Consider the following 21,387-nt stretch of genomic DNA (forward strand, 5'->3'; position numbering starts at 1 on the left):
TGTGTATGTCTAATTTTTCCTCCTTTTGTCTCATTTTGATTTTAAGAAAAAATACATTTAGAGAAACAGAGATATCATTTGACTTATGAAAGAGCAGTGGGAATCATTAAGTTAATAAATATTAAAAAAAATCAGTTCTGGGAAATGATAACCTGAATGAATCATTATGTCCTTTTTATTCCCAAACCAAGTCTGTTTTCCTCTCTCGATCCCAGTAACTGCTGGAGTGGGGCTTTAGGTAATCCATGTGCAAGGGGGTCCTGGGTGCTCTTGCCCCCACTGCCACAGCATGTCTGTAGGATTTTCTGTCTTAAAGGCTGATCAGGAACCAGCGACCAGCCTAGAAAGCCCCTGGGGCAAGGGTTGAAATGGGGATCTCCCTGGGAAGAAGCGTCTCAGAGAGCTGTGGATCCCGTCAGTCAACATTTGCTGGATTTCCATGGGCCAGGGGTAAAGTGAAGAGAGTGGTGAAGTCCTTTTTACAGATGATGCTAGAAAAATGCAAAAGATATTTCAGAGAGGCTGGTTGGTTGTTGTAGTGCTTCACTGAGGTTTTAGGAGCCTGCTTACTGCTCACATTGTCATGTTAGTCAGGTTTTTTTTTCCCCCCATTTTTTCCCGTTGCCAGGATGCTATGTAATAGTCACTCTCAAAATCTCAGTAGCTTTCAGAATAATACATTTTTTTTTCTCATTTACGGATCTTTGAATTAGCTGGGACAGCTCAGACTGTGGGACTGACTTTAAGTCTATTCCATGCTCATGGCAGATGGCAGAAGGACAACAGGGTGAGCAGAAACATGCTTATGATATCTCTTGACATCTTCACTTAGAACCAGCACACTGTTACTTCTCCCACATTCTCTTGGCCAAAGCAAGTTATAGGCCAAGCCTGTCACCATTGGGACTGGGAAGTATACTCTATTCACTGTAAGAAGCTCTGCGGCTAAAGACATTGGATATATAATTGTATTGAAGGACAGAGTGTAGAGCTGAGAACAATGTCTGTTCTACCGCAGGGATAGAGACCATTGCACCTTCTTGTGGTTCTGCTGTCACTTGGGATACTTTAGCAAATCAGTGCTGAGTTCTAGTCAACTGAGAAAGAAAAATCACAGCCAATACCTAGGAAAAGAGCAGAACTCTCAGGACCAGAGGGATTAGAATAGCCCAAAGAGGTAATATTGAGAGCACTTAGATTCAGTTGCAGCACAGTGCTTTGTGGAGCTTATTATAAAAGAAGATTTCCCAACAGAACAGTTCAATAGATGACAGGAAACATAGCTGCTGTTGAAATCTGAATTAGTGGCCTGGAAGATCAAATGGAAAAATATTACAGACCACAGAGGAAAAACATAAACCATTAATGATTATAGGGGAAAAATAATGAGACTTGATGATCCAGGAGATTTAATGTGAAGTTTTAAGGGCTGGTAATGAGGAATGAGGGATTTACCTCTTTGGAGTAAATTACATCCTAGATAATGCATTTCACTTTGACATAGCTATAACAAATTCTCTTTGGAAACCTTATACTCTTCCTGAGCTAAAACAGGAAGCAGAGAGACGGAATTGGTCTTCGAGCCCTGCCTCATCTTTAGAGCACACACACAAAAAAAGTTACCTATGTATTAGGTAAAAGAATCAAAAGGAAATTGAAAGTTTTTGAGGTCTTGGGGACTTGTAAAATGTAGGCGGGAACTCCTGAGGTAGAACATCTGATATATATTAGAGATTTTCCTAGGAGAAAGCAAACAATTACTGACTATTGTGAGCTAATGGAACACTGAAGAAAGCAGAACCTGCATCTGAAATAGGTAGCCTTCAGAGGCACCAAAGATAAAATGGTATTTAGATTTGGTCCTAATGGGAAGGAGGGAGTGAATCTTCTCTATAGATCTGAGGTCCTGAATGACTATGCCCACTTCTGCTGAGTTTTTTGATTGAGAGGATAAGAATGTCAGAAAGACTGGTGCAAGGCTGAAGGTGTCTTCTAATATACTTGGACTGTTGGTTTTGGTTCCCTTCAGCATCTGATTTTTGAGGCTATTATGCAAGTTTGGGTAGAGTTTTGGAGGGATCACTCTGGATTTGGTGGGTTCAACACCACTAATTCTGCCAATATCAGTAGAATTTTTGTTAACAAAAAGATTGGCACTTTGTAGAGATCTTCAGTTTGGGTTTGATTTGGACACAAGTTTGCTGTGACTTCATTATGAATAGGAGAGGGGGATTTCAAGGAAGAGGCAATGAGGAGAATATTTATCTGGCAGTTGCATTTGTGTAGTCAGTCATTACTTATTAAGGTAGCATATGTGGTAGCACAGATGAGGAAAGAATGTTGGTCAAATGTTTCTTGGGCAGTTTTGGGCTAGGATTTGGAAACTGTCTGAGTTATTGGAGATAATCTACAATCCAATAACTCCAACTGGGTTATTGGTGATACTGAGGGGAAGGTTATGTAATAATCACAGGGTTTAAAGTTGATATTTTAATGCCTATATCAATAATATATTACAATGCTGAGAAAAAATTATCTTTGAGTTTAAGGGTAAAACCAGAAATTAGGTGCTTGATTTCCCCCGAAGAACACTTTGATTAACCACCCACTTTATGTTTTCTCTTTTATTTCTTAGGCAATGTAAGATACTTATTTTTTCAATGCCCCACCATTTATAGTAACTGTAAGAGAATATTAAGAGACTCCTTCCTCCAGTCTTTAATTTACCAGGATCGAGGCATCTACTTGTTATATGTGAAGGACATCATTTTATTCTGAGTCTTATTCTTCCTTTTTCTAAGACTCTTTCCAAGCACTGGAAGTCTGGCAATGAGGCTGTTTACCCAATTTCTGCCTTAAAATCTTTCACAGAAAGTGAGGAGAGTGATGAGGTCACATCTCTTTCAGAGTCTATTCCTTAATGCTATCTAAAGGTGTTAGTCTATCCTGGAAGTCTGTAGTGGATTTATTCTTTCTTTGCTTACAGAACTGAGTGAGAGCCAATCTGAATTCACAGAAAAGACTTTGTTGATAGCCTCTGAAAGGCCTTTCTAACTTCTGATTTCCTTTGCTGCTGAAGGAGTTTGAGAAAATGGCAGAAGCAGGAGAGTCGCGCTTGACTTCCTCCTCTTCTCACCCATCTTCCCTGAAACAGGTCATAAAACCTTCATGTGAGAGGTGCCTTCCTCATACTAGAGGAAAGGAGCATCCTTATTTCTGAAGACAAAGTGAGATCAAGAAGATCCTAACAGACCTTGCTAAGTTTCCCCTAGTTTACCACACTCTTCTCATACTCCTTAACCTGTCACGTTCCTCCTCGACTGTCCACTCTTTATCAAACCTAGTGTAAAAATACACAGGTCTACCTGTTTCTTTGGGTCTTTATTTCCTCATGAAGGCTCCCATGTCACATATTAGATTAAATAAATTTGTATACTTTTCTGCCATTAATCTGTTGCCAGTTTTATTTTTAGACTCTAAGAAAATTGAGAAAAACTTTCTTCCTCTACACAATCAGTCATGGGTTCTTAAGTCAACTTTAGGTTTTATACACTGTGCTTTTTCCATTCTGTTTTTCTGCACCTAGAGTTTCCTCTAATGTATGAACTAATTGGTATAGATCTGGGGGCCTGGATCATCAAAACTACTCTAAATTCCTCTGCATAACTTCCTAAAACTATTCTAAATTCCTCTGCAAAACTTCCTAAAACTATTCTAAATTCCTCTGCAAATTTCTCCCAGTCTTGTTTAGACCTTAGAAAGTATGTAGCTATGGATCTCATCTCAGAATGAGACCAGATCTGAAAATCAACCTTCAGGGGTTTTTCCTTCTTCTGAAGGAAAGTTAACTTTAAGAAGTATAGAGCTTTTAAAGTTTCTGGCCAGTTTGAGGGGTAGGGGAGGAGGTCAAAGGGAGAGTGGGGACAGAGGGAAATGGAGCATAGAATGAGGGAAGAGGAATAAAAGGAGAAAGTACTTTAGATTTGAATTGTGATTTGGGAGAATCTAAAAAGAGAGATCATTTTCTTTTTTATTTTTCTTTTACCTTGGTCAAGGAATCTCTTAAGGATACAATTGTGGAATCTGGATTTCTTTTTAGCAGACCAGTGGGTATTTGAGATTTGCTCCCTTCTTGTCCTAAAATGTCTCTCGAATAAACAGTTTTGTTGTATCAAAGGCATAGCTGTATTGCTTTATTGTCTTGCTCAAGAGCTTCTAATGGTCACTCATTGCCTATAGTTTAAAGTCTAGCATTTGACACATTCATAGTGTCACCATCAGGGTTTATGAAAATTCCATAGTGTGTGTTTTCTTAGATGTGCTCTTTCATCTGCTTGTTCTGTTTTAAACTTTTCTCTGCTGAGAAAGATGTCTTTGTAATTACTTCCTGAATCCTACTCCACCCAGTTATGCTGCTTATTATATTGCACTTATTTCATATTATATTTCCTAAGCCCATATTTTTGCTAAATATTTTATTGGGATATAGTCATGTGAGGTCAGTAGTATTGTCCTTGACCACTTTTCTGGTTACTGTATTTTCTTCCGGAAATTTATCTTTCTTTCTCAGTACTAATTGTGATTATTAGTAACAAGTTCCTGATTTTTTTTTTTTTAACATGAGCTTTTCTTCTTTCAAGTCAAATTTCATTTAAAAGCTTTCCTGTTCAGATTGTAACTCCTGCAGGGCTCATTTTTTTCCAGACTTTTGTGATGTATAATTTCTAACTGCTATCTTCATAGCCAATTGTTAGTAATAGACAGAAATACTTACCTGTGTCATCCATTAAAGTTCTTCTTAGGACTTTAAGTTATCCCGGAAAGAATCTAGGTTACCTTTGACATAATAGTTTGCTCCTTCATTAAATCAGAAGAAATGGGTATGACGTGTATTAAGACATAGGTATCTCCATGTCTCACAGCCTTCAATAAGCTTAGATTCTCTCTCCTTCTCCAGAAGGTAGAAGTCCTGATACTATCTATCTACTACTCATAGTAAAAGAATTACTAAAATCCTCTGCCTTTTACTTTTGGAGCTAGAAACCTTCTTCAGCAGGCCTTTATTTATTCTCCATTCCTAAACTCACAGTTAAAGTCAGATCTAGTATATGATAGTTTTGATCAGCATGTTGGGTTAAAACTTTTTTTGAACTGGAATGCTTTTAGCTTTGCCCCATCCTTTCCTATGGTATTACACATTCAAAAGGATTTATTTCCTTTCTTAGTCTTGTTTGTCCTGTTCCTTCGTTGGGTCTGAAAACTGGTTTTAAATTAACTCCATCTTATAATTTTATTTGCTTTCCATTTTATTTTCCATATTGTTTCTTTCATTCTGCCAGAGAGTCCTTAACCTTTTCTAAGAAACCACCACTAATGTTATTTTGCATTCTCTTCTTAGTAACCTTTTAAAGTATATCAAACACGATTGGTGGGTGCTTCAGGTAGTAGTACTAGCAGGACTCTTCCTTCCTTTAGAGTCTTGGAGCAGTCATTCCTCTCAGAGTTTAAGCCCCTTCTATCCTAATTCTAACAATAGTCTCTTGTGGTCATGGAAAATGTTTGCTTCCAGTGCTTATTTGCCATGATGCCCATGGTTCACGTTTCAGTAAAGTTGCTTTAATTTGGAGCCTGTGTGTAGTACCAACAATCTTTAGTAAATATAAAAGCAACACATGAATTTCTGCGTTGTAATTTCCTGCAGTATTTAACCCCATCTCCTGGCTTGTTTTCCTGGTTAGTTTATTTCTTATTACTCTGCGTGCATGGTGTTGATGGTATCCTCATTTTATCAGGTTCTTACTACAGAATTTCTTCTTTGGGGAGTGAGTGTAATCTTGCCTGCATGAATTAAAAAGAAATAGGAATTCAGATTTAAAAGTAGTTATAGATTATCTTTCAGCTATATAGAGTTGCTTGAACTAAAGTAACCTTTTAATGCCATGTAGAAATACTTTAGGAACTTAACTGTCTATGAGTGAAATGCATATGTGAACTAAAAGCAGTTTTAAGCCTTCCTCGAATTATTTTTCAATTTATTTTTCTTCTACAATCTTTTTTCTACTCCTGATTTTTTTCAGTATAGTGATCACCATGCTTTTATTTATCTAACAGTCAGGTTTTCTATAATTGAACATATATATATATACACACACACACACATATGTATAACTGAGTCACCTTTATACCTAAAACTAACACAACATTGTAAATCAACTACACTTTAATAAAAAAGTATATATCTTAATTTATCCCAATAAGATGACAAGAAATTGTTTGAAATAATTTCAGGATATGTCTTCTATAAAATTTTTCTCTTTAAAAACTTTTAAACTATAAAACCTATAGTTTTTCCCCCAAAATTGATTTCTCTCATGGAAATTTTCTAATAAATAAAATTTTAATGTCTCTTAAAACCTTTACTTAAATTATTACCATCTTCAAGTAATATGTTAGTGACTTCAGTGTATATGAAAATTGAATGTCTATACTTTAACTGCATCAGCCTTTTCTTTTGAGTGGAGAAGTTTGTTTTTAATCTGTTATACTGTAATGAAACAGTTTCATATATCAAATTCAGGTTTCGGTTAAGTGAAAACAATCAATTAAATAATGAGTTTCTCAAACTATAGTTACCAGAGGGAAAGGTGTCGGGGAAGGGATAGATTAAGAGTTTGGGATTAATAGATACACATTATTATATATAAAGTAGATAAACAAGGACCTATGGTATAGCACAGGGAACTGTAATTTCTTGTAATAGGCTGTAATGGAAAAGAATCTGAAAAAAAATATATGTATGTATATATATAACTGAATCGCATTGCTGTACACATGACATTGTAAGCTGACTACACTTCAATAAAAAAATAAGAATTTTTTTTAAATGAGTTTTTTTTTTTAATTGAGGAGGATTACATTGATTTCTAAAGCTTTCTTTTCACACGGAATTCTGAATGTGCAGGATTTGAACTTTCTCATGCAATAATTTTCAGACTAGAGAAACCTTTCCTGTTCCTGGCTTGGGTTAGTGTTTAGTTGTATTTTTAGTAACAGTCCTAACTCAGTAGCTATGTAAGCACTGAGCGAAGATGGAGTCACAGGGTAAACTGGGCTCGCTTCCCACAGGGAGGGCTGGGAGTTGAGCAGGAAGGAAGGCCTTTTTGTCAGTGCCTTGTATGCAACTATGTCTGAGTAGGCAGCAGGCAACAATGTCTCCCTTGTACAAAGTGACTCTCTTGGTGAGCGCTCAGATATGTGAGGAAGAAGTGTTTGGGTAAGTGCAGGAGAAGCTTGGGGAGTTTCAAAGAGATTCTTCTCATGTTTTGTGGCATTTAGATTTCAGGGAGTGCACTATTTGTGGCTGCAAAGTACTGGCTTTGTTTTCAGTCGCATTTTAGACTTTTTGAACAAGCTCTACTACTGGCAGATTGAAGCGTTTTACTTTCTAAAACTGCGAGCTTCGTTTAAAAAAAATACAATTTGTTTGTGATGAGAAGTTAATTTGTGCTTCTTGAAATCAGTGACAATTAACTATGACACTCATTTTTACAAATGAGTTCTCTGCGAGACTTAAAAATCTACTTTTTCTTGGCATTTTCATTCTGGAGTCGGAGCCAACTAGTGATAATGATGAAAACCACTTAAAACTGATTATGGGTGTTTAAAATGTATAATGTTGGTTCAAGGATAATTTGCTTGTTTTAAAACAGTGAGACTGTTGCTACCTAAGTGACTGTGATGTGAAAGTTTTATAATTTACTTCAGTTTGAATAATATAAAGTTCAGTTTTCAACAAAAGAACTAGTTATTTTTCTTCTGGAAATCTTGATTTTTGTGCTTAGCTAACATAAATGGCTGGTATTTTTAAAATATTAACTTTTATATTTTCAGCAGCATTTAATTATCAAGCTATAAGTAGTTAACTTTTATAGAGTGTGTGTATGTGTTTATAGTGTTTCGCTTTTGAATTTGTCCAGTGGAGTGTGACAATATGAACCGCTTTGACCGATCAGACAGAAATGTTCGGCAGTCTCAGGAAGGATTTTGGAAAAGGCCACCCCAGAGGTGGAGTGGACAGGAGCATTACCACCTCAGCCATCCTGACCACTATCATCACCATGGAAAAAGTGACTTGAGCAGGTGAGTCTAATTTAAATTATATTTTCTGTCTTCTAATTAGTTTTGAATCATTTTTCCCCTCGATCCCCAAAACTGTTTTTTTGTCTGGTTTTTAGAGGCACCAAAAGCTATTTCAAGTTATATGTGGTACTAATTAGAATAGTATGTCTAATTCGTTTCTTTTTGCCCAAGTCTTTTTTCATTAGCTTTGTCATGAATATAAATGTTTATGTCTGCTGTTTGGATTTTAAATTTTGGTGTTTTCCAGTTCATCAAATGTTGACTTTGTTAAAGTTTATTATTTTTAATATATTAATATATAAAATTAGTGCCAAGTGATTTTTCTTCTTTTGCTTATACAATAAATTAAAATTTTAATGCTCTGCTAGAATTCTTTTTTGTTTTGAAGCATCGCGTAGTCTTTAGTTTGATCAGGCCTTATATGTAATGTGGTTATGTAGTCCTGCAAATTTGGGATCAAACCCTGACCCTATACAATTTGGCTTTGTGAGCTCACATACTTTTTTAACCCCTCTCTACTTCTGTTCACCATCTGTAAAGCATAGTTAATTATACCTTTGTCTCAGTGCTCAAGGATCAGGAATAAAAGTGCCTGGAGCAGTGTCTAGCTTACTGTAGCACTCAAAGGCAGTTGTTATTATTGATCTTTTTTCCTTTTTTACTCTCTCATCTCATTCGCCTAGGGATTTGAGATCATTTTGGAGCACATTTACAATACAAATAATAAAATTGGGATATAGAAATAATGGAAGGCAGGAAACTTAAAGCACTGTGTAGTTCTTGAAGTAAGAAAAAAGATGGCTCTGAGATTCTTTGTAGCAAGATTTACAACATACGTAAGATAAAGGATATGTTTCTCTTCAGTTGATAAAAGCAACTGATTTGGTTTTGTGAGACAGAAACCTGTAAGAGGTTGCATGAGTTCTTAAAAGGAGAATACTTCATGATATAGTGGGCAGGTCTCAGGCAGCTTCTCAAAGTAAAAATAGTGATAAATTCTTTGTTTCTTATTTGTGTTCTTTAATTCATGCTACAAAGAACTCTAGTCCAAGTGAGAAAAGGCAATTCTACAGTGGATTGTGAAACAATAAGGTCCAATAACAATCTTTCTGCTGGTAAAATTTGATGCAGGAATAAAATTTAGAAGATCTGGAAGAATGTGTGGAGTACATATCCTCCCAGGCATTATTTTAGCTGTTCTGTTTCTCACATCTGGACTTTTGATAAGGAATGGACATTAGAGTGTTGGTATTATCAGGCAAGAATCTGATGTAAAGGTAGTCTTCTTTGCTAATAAGGGAGATTATGCTTCCTACATCTCTGACGGTTGGTTCGTAAGAAGGTAAATTTAAAGCCAACTTAGGAAAATTTAGAAGCCTAACGAAGAACCTTTGCTTATAAGATTTATTCAACCATTTAACATGTACTCATTGAGAATCTGTATTTGAGCTTTGTTCTAAATTCTCGAGCTGAGATAAGTTTGGAGATGGTGTGAGAGGTGAAAACTATAGATTGGTAATGGTGTCTTGGTGCATTGTTTTGAGGACCATAAATAGGATTTTGCAATGCTTGAGCTCTGTTAGAATCATTGCAGTTATCAGGTAGGTAGAAGATTCTTGGGCTGTTTCCATCCTGTACAAAGTTGTGAAAGATGTAAATACTCTTGCTGCCAGGGTGTTGAGCTTGTAGGAGAGACAGGTATGTAGATAGTTAAGATGCATTGTTAGCACGGTGAATGATAGGTGCCCTGATGAAGTGTACGTAGGACTCCAGGAGCATGCAGGTTTCTGTCTAGGACAGTGGTGTATGAGGAAAGTTACTATTGAACTGATAGGTATGATTGTAGCAATTGCAGAGGATCAGTTTCCATAGAAGGGTAAGTATTCAGATGGAAAAAACAGCATGTATAAAACCATGTATGAAACAGTATGACATTTTCAGAAAACTACTCTGAGATTCATAGCTGGATTGGTGGGTCATTTGGAGGAATAAATAAATGGGATCTCACTGGACAGCAAAACTATCTATGCGTTTTAAATTTCAGCTTTGTGAGACTATTGGTCAGAATGTCCAAAATGGAATGAATTACATGGAGGTAGCAATCTCTGTCCCTGGAATGATTAAGCTGAGGTTGATTAGTTATCTATCAGAATAGCTAAGCAACATTTTCCAAAAACTATATTCTGGGATGTCAATAGGTATAGAAGAGAGGGACTCTGATCAGATGAGTATAGGAAGAACAAGTTAAATGAAGTTAAATTTTTTTCTAAATAGTAGACTCCACAGTGGCTTTAATAAATATAATTATAGTACTGTGATATTGCGAAATGTGGTAAAAGATAAAATATGTAATAACACGTGACCACAAATCCCTTCTACATAGTGTACTTGAGGGGCTAGTGGTTTGCAGGTCATCCGCACTTGTGATTCTCAGCGAGCAGAGAGAAATGCACAGCATTCTTGGGGGTTGCTAATCTGACTCTCAGCACAGAACTTCCCAACGGGTGGACTGACACACATTGGTTTGCTGTGACTAGTTATGGGTTAGCCAGTTTATTGATCCTCTCGGGGTTTTGGGTGGCTGTGAGGGGTCTTGGACTCCTAGATTTCTCAGAGCCAGTTATGGGGATGGGTGATAGAGAGAGAAACCTCATCCAAGATAAGCCTCACTCCAGCAAACCTTAAAACTATTATTTTGTTTCTATGCCTTGATTTTTAAAAAAGATTTGGATGCACTAACCCCAGGGCCTTTTAATATTACATGTATGAAAGTTCCTCTTCCATTGTATGACTTCTTAAGTTCCCCTTCCTGTCTGTCCTTCAGTTCCCATCATTGTCGTAATTAATTATAGGATTATGTCTTCTCTATAACTCAGGGGGTTGGGGGTTCAGAACCACTGATCTACTTTTTCTGTATTTTTGTCAGTGCTGCTCTCTCTTTTCACCTGGCCTAACCTTTCACTCTGCTTTTCTCCCCAGACCTCCCCCTTTCCCTACCCCTTCCACTAAGCAATATGAAATTCTTTCATGCCTTAATAAACCCATATTCTCGATCTCTTTACCTACATTCTCCTGATTGTAATTTTTCCCTAAATGTACTAATTCCCCAGAAGCTTTCTTACATGAAGGATTCTTATTTTCTAGTCACTCTGGTACTTTATTGTTTAGAGGTAGGGTCTTTGTCTTGACTCCTCATTGTTACTTCTAAGTGAAGTATTCTTAAGCTTCTTTCCTTGGAGATTTAGGGCATTTTACTGTATCAATCCCTCCTTAATGGTCCCTCTCCCTAGCTCTTAAAAATCTTGGCCCTTGGTTCACTTTCCCTCTTCATGGTGAGCTTTGCTAGAACCTTGATTGTAGCCTCCAGTGTTCATGTACATGATTCATTTAACCTCCTGGCTCCCTATTTCCTTAGGATTCTCTTTGATACAAGATCTGTCATCTGAGAATAATTTTACTTTTTTCTTTCCAATCTGGATACTTTTCTTTTTTTCCTGTGTAATTGCTATGGCAAGAACCTCCAGTACAATGTTGAATAGGAGTGATGAGAGCAGACATCTGTGGCTTGTTTTTGATAGTAGGAGCAGTGTTCAGTCTTTCACCGTTAAGTATGATCTTAGCTGTGGGTTTTTCAGATAGTCTTTATCAAGTTGAGGAAGTTCCCTTCTATTCATATTTTATCATGAAACAGTATTAGATTTTGTCAAATGTTACTGCTTTGTCTCTTGAGATAAACACTTTTCCTTTCATTCTCTTAATGTGATATATGACACTGCCTGATTTTCCAATGTTGAACCAACCTTGCATTTCTCAAGTAAATCCCACTTGGTCATGGTATATAATCGTTTTATGTGTTGTTATATTCATTTGCTAGTATACTGAGGATTTTTCTGTATACAGTTACAATAAATATTGCTCTGTAGTTTTCTTGAGATGTCTTTGTGGTTTTAATATTTTACACAATTGAATTGGGAAGTGTTCCTCTCACTTCTATTTTTGGAATAGTTTTGAGAGATTTTTGTTAATTCTTCATTGAACGTTTTGTAGAATTCACCGTTGAAGTTATTTGGGCCTTGGCTTTTCTTTGTGGCAAGCTTTTTGATTAGTAATTTAGTCTAATCTCTTAAATGTTCTGTGGATGTCTGTTAGATTTTATTAGTTTGTAGCATTCTTCAAGTCTTCTATTTCTTTGCTGACCTTCTTCCTAGTTATATCCATTGATGAAAGGATGTATTGAAGCCTCCAGCTTCAGTATATGTTGTGGAGAAGGTCTGATAACAACAGATTCTCTCAGTTTGTGTTTATCTGGGAATGTTTTAGTTTCTCTTTAATTTTGAAGGTTAGTTTTGCTGGTTATAGAATTTTTCGTTTACAGTCTTTCTTTTAACATTTTTGAGCCTGTGCTTTCTGATGAATCAGCTGTTAATCTTACTGAGCATGTCTTCTACATGATAAATTACTTTTTTCTTCCTGCGTTCAGGATTCTCACTTTTTCTTTGGCTTTTGACAGTTTAACCATAATGTGTCTCTCTTTCAGTTTATCATATTTTGGAGTTTGTTGAGCTAATGAAGCGACTTCCTTAAATGCCTTGAACAAATATGTTTCGCAGTCTTTGCCAAGGGGTGTGTATGTTCAGGGATGCCTGATAAACCTGATAAACAGTTTGCAGTGCTGTTTTAGCCTTCATTTACTGCTTGCTCAGAAGCTCAAGGTCAGCCAAAGGTGAGAGATTAAGGCCTTCTCAGGTATTTCCTTGCCTTGCACACAGCCCTACACATGTGTATGGCCTTCTCTATGCCCAGCAGTATGTTGGAGCTTTCCAAAGCCTCCTATGAACATCTCATTCCTTTTTTCTGTTTAAGTTTTTTGGTCACCTTCTTATTTGCCCCAACTGGTATTGCCATTTCTGGCAGCTGAAATTTGATTTGATTTGATTTATAATGGAAGAATAGTTGATATGCAGTTTTGTGTTAGTTTCTGGTATACAGCATAGTGATTCAGTTATACATATATACTTTTTCATATTTTTTTCATTGTAGGTTATTACAAGCTATTGAATACACAGTTCCCTGTGCTGTGCAGTAGGACCTTGTTGTTTAACTATTCTGTATATAGTAGTCTGTATCTGCTAATCCCAAACTCCTGAACTTATTCTCTTTTCGCCCTTTTTCCTTTGGTAACCATAAGTTTGTTTTCTATGTTCTGTGGGTCTGTTTCTGTTTTGTAAATAAATTCATTTGTGTCATTTTTTTAGATTCCACATATAAGTGATATATATTTGTCTTTCTCTGTCTGACTTACTTCACTTAGTATGATAATCTCTAGGTCCCTCCACGTAGCTCCCAATGACATTATTTCATTCTTTTTTATGGCTGAGTAGAATTCCATTATATATATGCCATACCTTCTTTATCCAGTCATCTGTTAATGGACAGTAAAGTTGCTTCTATGTCTTGGCTATTGTAAATAGTGCTGCTTTGAACAATGGGGTGCATGTATCTTTTTAAATTACATTTTTCTCTGGATATATGCCCAGGAGTGGGACTGCTGGATCATATGGTAACTCTGTTTTTATTTTTTTAAGGAATCTCTGAGATTCCTGAGATTTTAAACAATTGCCACTGATTTTTTTTTTTTTTTTTTTAAAGCAAATGTACTAGAGATAAGGGTGTTTCTACTGAGGGAGCTCTGAATCAGGTCAAGTTAAACAACAGCTGAGAATGGGCCTTTTCTAGGGAGGTGCCATTTAGGTCAAATAGTAATAGTTCTCTGGAAATGGTGCTTTTTGGAGAGTTCCAAACCCAGTTTACGTCCCATCCCACCCCCTAGAGACTACTGAATTTCACAGCTACCAAGTTTGTAAAGCTCTTGTTTTTCAAGCTACCACAGAACTAGGAACATAGGGAGGGAAATAGAATAAATTAAAATGCCATAGAGCTTGTTCTTCTCATGAGATTTAGTAGGTTTGTTTTTTTTTTTCCCCAGGAAGTGCTCTTCAGTTGTTGCAAGCATTTGGTTGATTTCAGAGTTTTGAAAAAGTTGACTTTGACGAGTTTGCCAGTGTTCTCAGAGCTTTTATAGAGGAGTAGATTTTTGGAGATCTTTTATTCTGCCATTTTGTATTTCCTTCTTCTGTCATGACTTTCTTTGTTTTTTTTGTTTTGTTTTGTTTTTAATTAATAGCCTTTTTTTTTTTTTTTTTTAGAACAGCTTTGGGTTTACAGAAATTTTGAGCAGAAAGTACCAAGCTCATATTGAATATTTGAGAATTTAGAGATTTGGTCATATTTTTTAAAGCTAGAAAATTTAATAGAAGCTGTATTTCTGCTTTCTTAATATAGTTGAAATTTAATGGATCTATCAATTTAACTTTAATCTTCATATGTTCACATAGCTATTATACTGGAGAGAATACTTTTTCAGTTTGTTATTTTAAATATTGAGATTTCACATATCTAACAAATTCTTATCTTAAAAACCAGCTGGAATTATATGTAATGTGAATGCAGTAATTTTTAATTACTGTAGCTATGACTTCTACTTAAAACATTGTGCTTCTTATGTCCATGAAACAGATAATCACTAGTTGGTTTTTTTTCCCCCCATTTATTCAGCCTGTGTGTTATTGTATAAAACTAAAGGGAAGTTTAAATTTTTTTAGGGTAGATTTTTTTAAGGTAGTTTAAGATTAGGAAACATGGTGTATATAAGACTTTTATAAAATCTTGTTTAATCTTTATTGGAAAAGATGGTTTATCAACAATGTAAAAACAAAAGAAGAGTAACAGTGTACCTGTCTTAACTGTCTGCCTGGACTTTCAAGAAATAGGAGTCCAGAGGTGTGTTCAAACTGGCAATTAAAGAGGGCAGCATAGTTACACGACTAAAAAAGATGTCAAGTAAGAGGGTAGTTAAAATTAAAAGCTAAAGACCAGACAATCAGTGCAGAAAAGGAACATAAGTATAATTTTTTTCAGGCAAGACCTTTCCCCAGAGGTTTTTGTTTGTGCTCTAGTTCTTAAGGAATAAGATTTATTTACCCAATGTGTAAAATACTCAAAAGGCAGGGAGTACAGATGATAACTGTATTAATGACAACTCGAGTTGATTGGACTTTTCAGTGGAAGCAAGTTCAGTGTCTGAGGTGAGTGAAAGTCAAAGGTTTTGTGATAATGACAAACGATTTGTAATAATCATTGTAATAATTTCATTACCTTTAGTTCTTTCTGAAATTATATTGTGTGTATTTTCCCTCCAACTTCTTCCCCTGCCCTTCCAGAGGCTCTCCCTATAGAGAATCTCCTTTGGGTCATTTTGAAAGCTATGGAGGCACCCCCTTTTTCCAGGCTCAGAAGATGTTTGTAGATGTCCCAGAAAATACAGTGGTACTGGATGAGATGACCCTCCGGCACATGGTTCAGGATTGCACTGCTGTCAAAACTCAGTTACTCAAACTGAAACGTCTGCTGCATCAGGTGAGTATGTAGTGAACGTTTTCAGCTCTGATACATTGCTTGCAAAGTGGATTGACTTTACTTTTTTTTTTCCTCCAAGTTGAGTTTTTAATATCTATTTAGATTTGTGGAGAAATAATGGTTGTGAATAGTACATAATAGAAACTTCTCTGAGAGGAAAAAAAACATGGGATTTTGCATTGTGGTCTCAGTACAGTCCCCAGAATTTATGAGCTGTGTGATATTTGGTAAGCCAATCTCTCTGCTTCTTTTTCGCCATGTTTATAGTACCTACATTATTACGTTGTTGAGAGAGTTGAATCTCATACCTGAAACATAGTAGGCATTCAGTCATCAGTGGTTGCTACTGTAATTTCAGCTAAGTGGGAAATAAACAGCAGTTTACATAATCATAGTCATGTAATTTCGCTTTTGTTTGAAACCTTCAAGTTTAATCTTCCTTAATCTTTTTTTTTTTTTTTTTTTCCCTAAGAAAATCTAGCCTCAGCACTTATGTGATTTGTCCAAAGGCTAATGGTAGAATCTGGCTTCTGATTCAATAGTACTTTCTTTGTTTGACCATTTAGCATATGCAGACAAGGTCCAATGCAAAGCAAAAAGCTAAGGAATAAAGTACCAATTTTAAATAGTGAATATCTTTTGTTTAGTTTTAAATCTGTATTTGTCTTTTGTAGACTAGCTGAGTTGAACTTAAAATTATGGTTGAGAAAGAATAGTCTGGAGTCTCTGCTCAACTTGTTTTCTGAATTACCTTCCTTAGGATTGTATGTTCTAGCTTCTTATGAGCAGGGACCAAGTCTTAGAATTTCTGGTGGCCATCAAAACCAAACTCAGGATATATGCTCAATAAAGGCTAATTGAAGTAAAATGTGACACCTGTGTTAGTAACTACGAATAGTGTAAATATCCTTAGTCATGTACATTATTTTGTATTACTTGATTATAGATTCTCTGGACTACTCCATTCTTGTAGATATTTGACTGCCTTTTGAAAGGACGCTTTTCTGTGCTAAGACTGGGAGCAAGATAGTAGAGGATCCTTTTTGGATCTGAGATTCTTGGACTCCTCTAGAGACAGACAGAGATTCCATGCTTGAAGTATCCAGGCATAGAACTTACAACTTAGTTTAACTGTAATTAGGAGATACTACATTCTTACTACATTTTTGCCTTATGCTGACTTGCAATTAATTACTGTATTTTTAACTCTAATGAGTCATATACTTAGCTTTCTCTATATCTAGCATTTTGACCCGCTGGAGTTTTGCAGGGCAGATCGGTTCTCCTTCTGTTCATATTCCTCAAGAACACCTACTGTAGTTGTGTCTTCCTCCAGTCTGCTCAATTACTTGCTAAAGCTTCTGTCTGCTGTGTCACCTCTCCAGTTCTCCTTATCATTATAGTTTGTGTTTTAAAATTTTCTTTATTCTCATTTTAGTATCAGTTTAAAAGAAAAGTAAAAATATTTCTAATCAAAAGCCCTTTACTTTTTAAAGATACAGAAAAGTATTAAACAGTACTTGAGTTGTGTGACCGCTTCCTTATGAAACTTCAGTGTGTCACAGCTCCAATTTGATTTAACCCTGGCATATTGTTGTTGTTTGCTGGATTTGCCAGTAGAGAGGTGGGGTTTTGCATTCATTTGCAAACATAAGAACTTAAATAAACACTGGCAACCGCTGTTTGCTCCGGACATCTCATGAGAGATTGCTATTATAGGGAGGAGTCACCCTTAATTTCAGTAAACATGAAGCCCTTCAAGATTTAATTGAATACTAGCTCAGAAAGAAGAATGTCCACTTAGAAAGAGATAATTGTATAATCTCTTTTGTTCTCTTACTTTGGTGTTCTGTAAGTGGTTTACCCTAAGGCAATGTTCCTTAAACTCCCATGGAATTCTTTTCCTTGATTATTTTTAGCCAAGTTTAATTGGCTATTTCCCTTATAAGGTTGAATTAAATTTATATACGAATACTAAAGAAAATGATTAATGAAAATAAAAATAGAATAAAAATGATTTCTTTAACCTGATTCTTATTGGAAACAATAGAATTTTATAGTGCTTCTGAGAACTTTACATATAAATATATGAAATTTTTATTACTTAGGACTCGTTAAATGTATGTTAGATTGATTTTAATCAAATAATTTTGCATGTACCTTACTTGCCTTAGTTACTGGTTTTCCATCAATCCAGTGGACTCTCATTTCTGTCTTTGTTTTCCTGACCTCCAGGACCTGATCAAGAGGCCCTGCTTGACAAATGAGTAACCACCTGTGCATTTTGTAGACTTCCCCTTAGTGTCCAGTACCAGTTTGGAGGAATTGCCTTTGTATTAGTATGGGTTCTCCAGAGAAAAAAGAATCAATTTTTATCTGTCTACACACACACACACACACACACACACACATACATATATATATATATATACTTATGAAGAGATTTATTGTAAGGAATTGGCTCACATGATTACAGAGGCTGAGAAATTCCAAGATCTGCAGTTGGTAATCTGGAAACTCAGGAGGGCTGATAGAGTTTCTAGTCTGATTCTGAAGGCCCACTAACCAGGAGAGCCAATGATGTAAGTTCAGAGTCCAAAAGCAGAAGACCAATGTGCTAAATCAAAGACAGACAGAGAGAATGTGAATTCTCCCTTACTCCACCTTTTCTTCTATTCAAGCCTTCAGCAGATTGGATAAGACACACCCACACTGGAGAGGCATTCTCTAAGTCCCCATGGATGATAGTTTTGGCAGAAGCTTTGTGAGCAGGGAAGCAAATCATATCCAGAGTAAATGTCTGTTCCAGTAAGGATAAAACACTAGCTGGCCGATCACTCAGAGAATGGTGCCATATCAGGGACTCAGTGTTGATCTCTGCTGCTGGCAGGTAAGGCACTAAGCAGTGGCTGTAGCCAGGATGGCCATGTTGCTGAGTCCATGTATAACCTCCATCCCTGCCACCATGGCCATTTTATTCACAAGCCTATCAGGTGATAATAGGGGTGGCTGGGAAAGAGGCTGACTGGTGTCTACACAATGGGTCATCCTATCTACTTGATTATTAAAATCCTCATTCACACAAGACAAATATCTTCATATTATTTGCCCATTCAGAGAGGTCTGTCCACATACATCTTCCCCAAATTTCCTTGTCACCAATTTTTCACTCAGGTTCCTTCCCACTCCCTGACCATCGAGGCAAATCATTGGTCACAGCCTATGAATTGGTATATAATTGCACCATTTTTCCGTCTAAGCAAAGTGAACAACTGTATGTACCACTTGAAGTTACCCACGGGGAGGATTTGTCTTTGCCACTGTCCCTCTGGGATGTCCCAGAAAGGGACTGTAGTGCTGCAGCTGGCCACTTTCAGGTGTTGTCTAGAACCATCTGTAAACCAGACCAGAGTCTTCTCTTCCTCTGTCAGCTGATTATAGGGAGTTCCTCAGAGGCCGTAATGCAGGCTGAGAGGGAAAAGGCCTTGGAGCAGGAGTGGGGACTCTGGGCATTTGGGCCACTTCTTCATGTAACTTACGTGTATTGTCAGGGTCTGCTTGGGCCCGATCACATATATACCACTTCCATTTGATGATGGAATGTTGTTATGTACACCCAACTTTATGGCTCCGTGTGTCACGTAACATCAGTTCATGATGGGCAGTTCAGGTAGCAAGGTAACTTGGTGTCTCAAGGTTAAACATTTAGTCACTACTGAGAACCAGAGCAGAACAAGAGCTGTTTTCCAAAAAGAGAGTAGTTATTTGCAGAGGCGGCTGGACATTTTGCTTCTGAGGTCATTATTCTGTAGATTGTAGTAAGCTGGATGGGTGACATGGCCAGGTTGGCCAAATCAGTATTTTTAAAATATTGCTTGAAGGGCTCTGTGGGAAATGAATAGCAGAGGGAATGACTTAAGTCATAAAATTTAGGAGGCTGTTAAAGACAGCCACATTTTAGTCTAAAGTTAAAAATTGTTCTCTTTCATGCATATGTCTTACAGAGTTGTGTATGTAAAACTTTTAGATAGTGGTCATACATTTCAAGTGGGCATTCTAGGTTCTGTAATACACATTATCTCTAGTTCTTGGAAGGTGGGTGATTTGGCTTCATCTCCTGATTAAAGAAGTTGAGGCTCAGAGAGCTTAGTTAGTGGTAAGACCAGGACTTTTTACCCCAGTCTGTATGGACTTCCAGACGTGCTGTACACAGTGTCAAATCAGGAGGTACCCTGGGTACAACACAAAGAGGAGAGAGTGAAGCAGTGCTTTCGTGAACCTAATTTTTCTTTATCTCAGTAACACTGTGGGATGGGGAGGACAAGAGTGATTCTATTTTAATGGTCAAAAAACTGAGACTCCCAGATTTAGTTGTGTTTCTTGAAGTTACCTGGTTGCATACTAATGCAGAAGGTATTTAAAACCCAAACCTTTTGAAATATTTTGGCGTAATACTTCTTATATTTTATTACTAATTTAGAGGAGGATTTTAAATTAGAATTTTTGATCCTGATCTGAAGAGATGTGCACATACAGAAGATAAAATTGTTTAGTGGTGTCTTGTCTCCTCACTTTAATTTTGTACTTCCTGTTTCAAACACTTGAAGCATAATATGCATATAGAGAAGGGTGCAATTTATAAATGTCTATCTCAGTCAGTTTTCACAAACTGAAAATACCCCTGGGACCACCACCCAGCAAGAAAAGGAACAATACCAGGACCCCAGAATGGAAACTCTTTCCAGTCACTACCCACATTTCTAGTGGTGACTACCAGATTTCTGAAAACATAGATGAGTTTGCCTGTGTTTGAACTTTACATAAATGAAGGGAATATATTATATTCCTTTTTTTGTATCTGGTTTCTTTTGCTCAACGTTATATTTGCAAATCATTCATTTTTTTGCATTTGTTTTTATTGCTGTGGAGTATTACATGATGTGAATATACCACAACTTATTTCATTTGTTCCACAGTTGATAGGCACTTAAGCAGTTTTCCAGTTTTTGATTATTATGAATAGTGCTGCTACAGTATTTTGGTATATGTCTTTTGGTGAACATATGTGTGCATTTTTTGTTGGGTACATACCGATAGCGGACTCAGCTTTAGTACATACTGTAAAATGGTTTTCCAAAGTGGTTATGCTCATCCATTTTTTTTCCCTCTTGTTTCGTTATTTTCCGTTTGCTTTTGTCATGTTATCACATTCCGCATCTGTTTTGACCTCGGAGTAAGAAATGAAAAATGTAAGGTGGAGTAATGAGAAGAACATGATATCTCTTTCTGACATTTTTCTTTGGGATTGCAGAATCCCAGTGATTCGTTCTCTGTCTACCTGTATGGTGGGATAAAAATAAAGAAGTATGTAATAGTGTTTTATGAACTGTCAAGTTCGGTATACAAATATTTTGTTATTTCCTCTCACCTTCAGTGTTGAGAATAAAACCAATAATTTTTCCTTCACATAATTCTCCTTCCTGTTCCTGTCTCTATGTCTTTCTGTGTGCGTGTGTGTATGTGTGTGTGTGTGTGTGAAGGGATTGATGGTGCAGGGGTGCAGTGGTAGGTGGATGGAGTATTTACAGCAGCAGCATCCTGGGGGAATGATTACCACTTGATGGCAGAGAACCACAGAAAAGTTAGGGAACTCATGCTTCTCTATCCCCAGACTTTTCTCATCATTTCAGGGGAAAAAATTTTATGAAATATACATAAAAAGAGCATATACAATATATGGGTACACATTAAGGAACAATGTGAAACAGGTTT

General features: G+C 36.6%; 1 protein-coding gene across 1 annotated transcript in view; it reads left to right on the forward strand.

Moving 5' to 3' along the window:
- Positions 1–21,387, forward strand: part of CCSER2 (coiled-coil serine rich protein 2) — a 125,332-nt gene that overhangs the window by 57,564 nt on the left and 46,381 nt on the right. Inside the window, 2 exon segments of the mRNA XM_032491609.1 lie at positions 7,977–8,139; positions 15,420–15,615. Of these exon segments, the coding sequence (XP_032347500.1) occupies positions 7,977–8,139; positions 15,420–15,615 (359 nt within the window).

Source organism: Camelus ferus, chromosome 11 (genome assembly GCF_009834535.1).
Source record: "Camelus ferus isolate YT-003-E chromosome 11, BCGSAC_Cfer_1.0, whole genome shotgun sequence".
In the NCBI taxonomy this organism is placed as follows: domain Eukaryota; kingdom Metazoa; phylum Chordata; class Mammalia; order Artiodactyla; family Camelidae; genus Camelus; species Camelus ferus.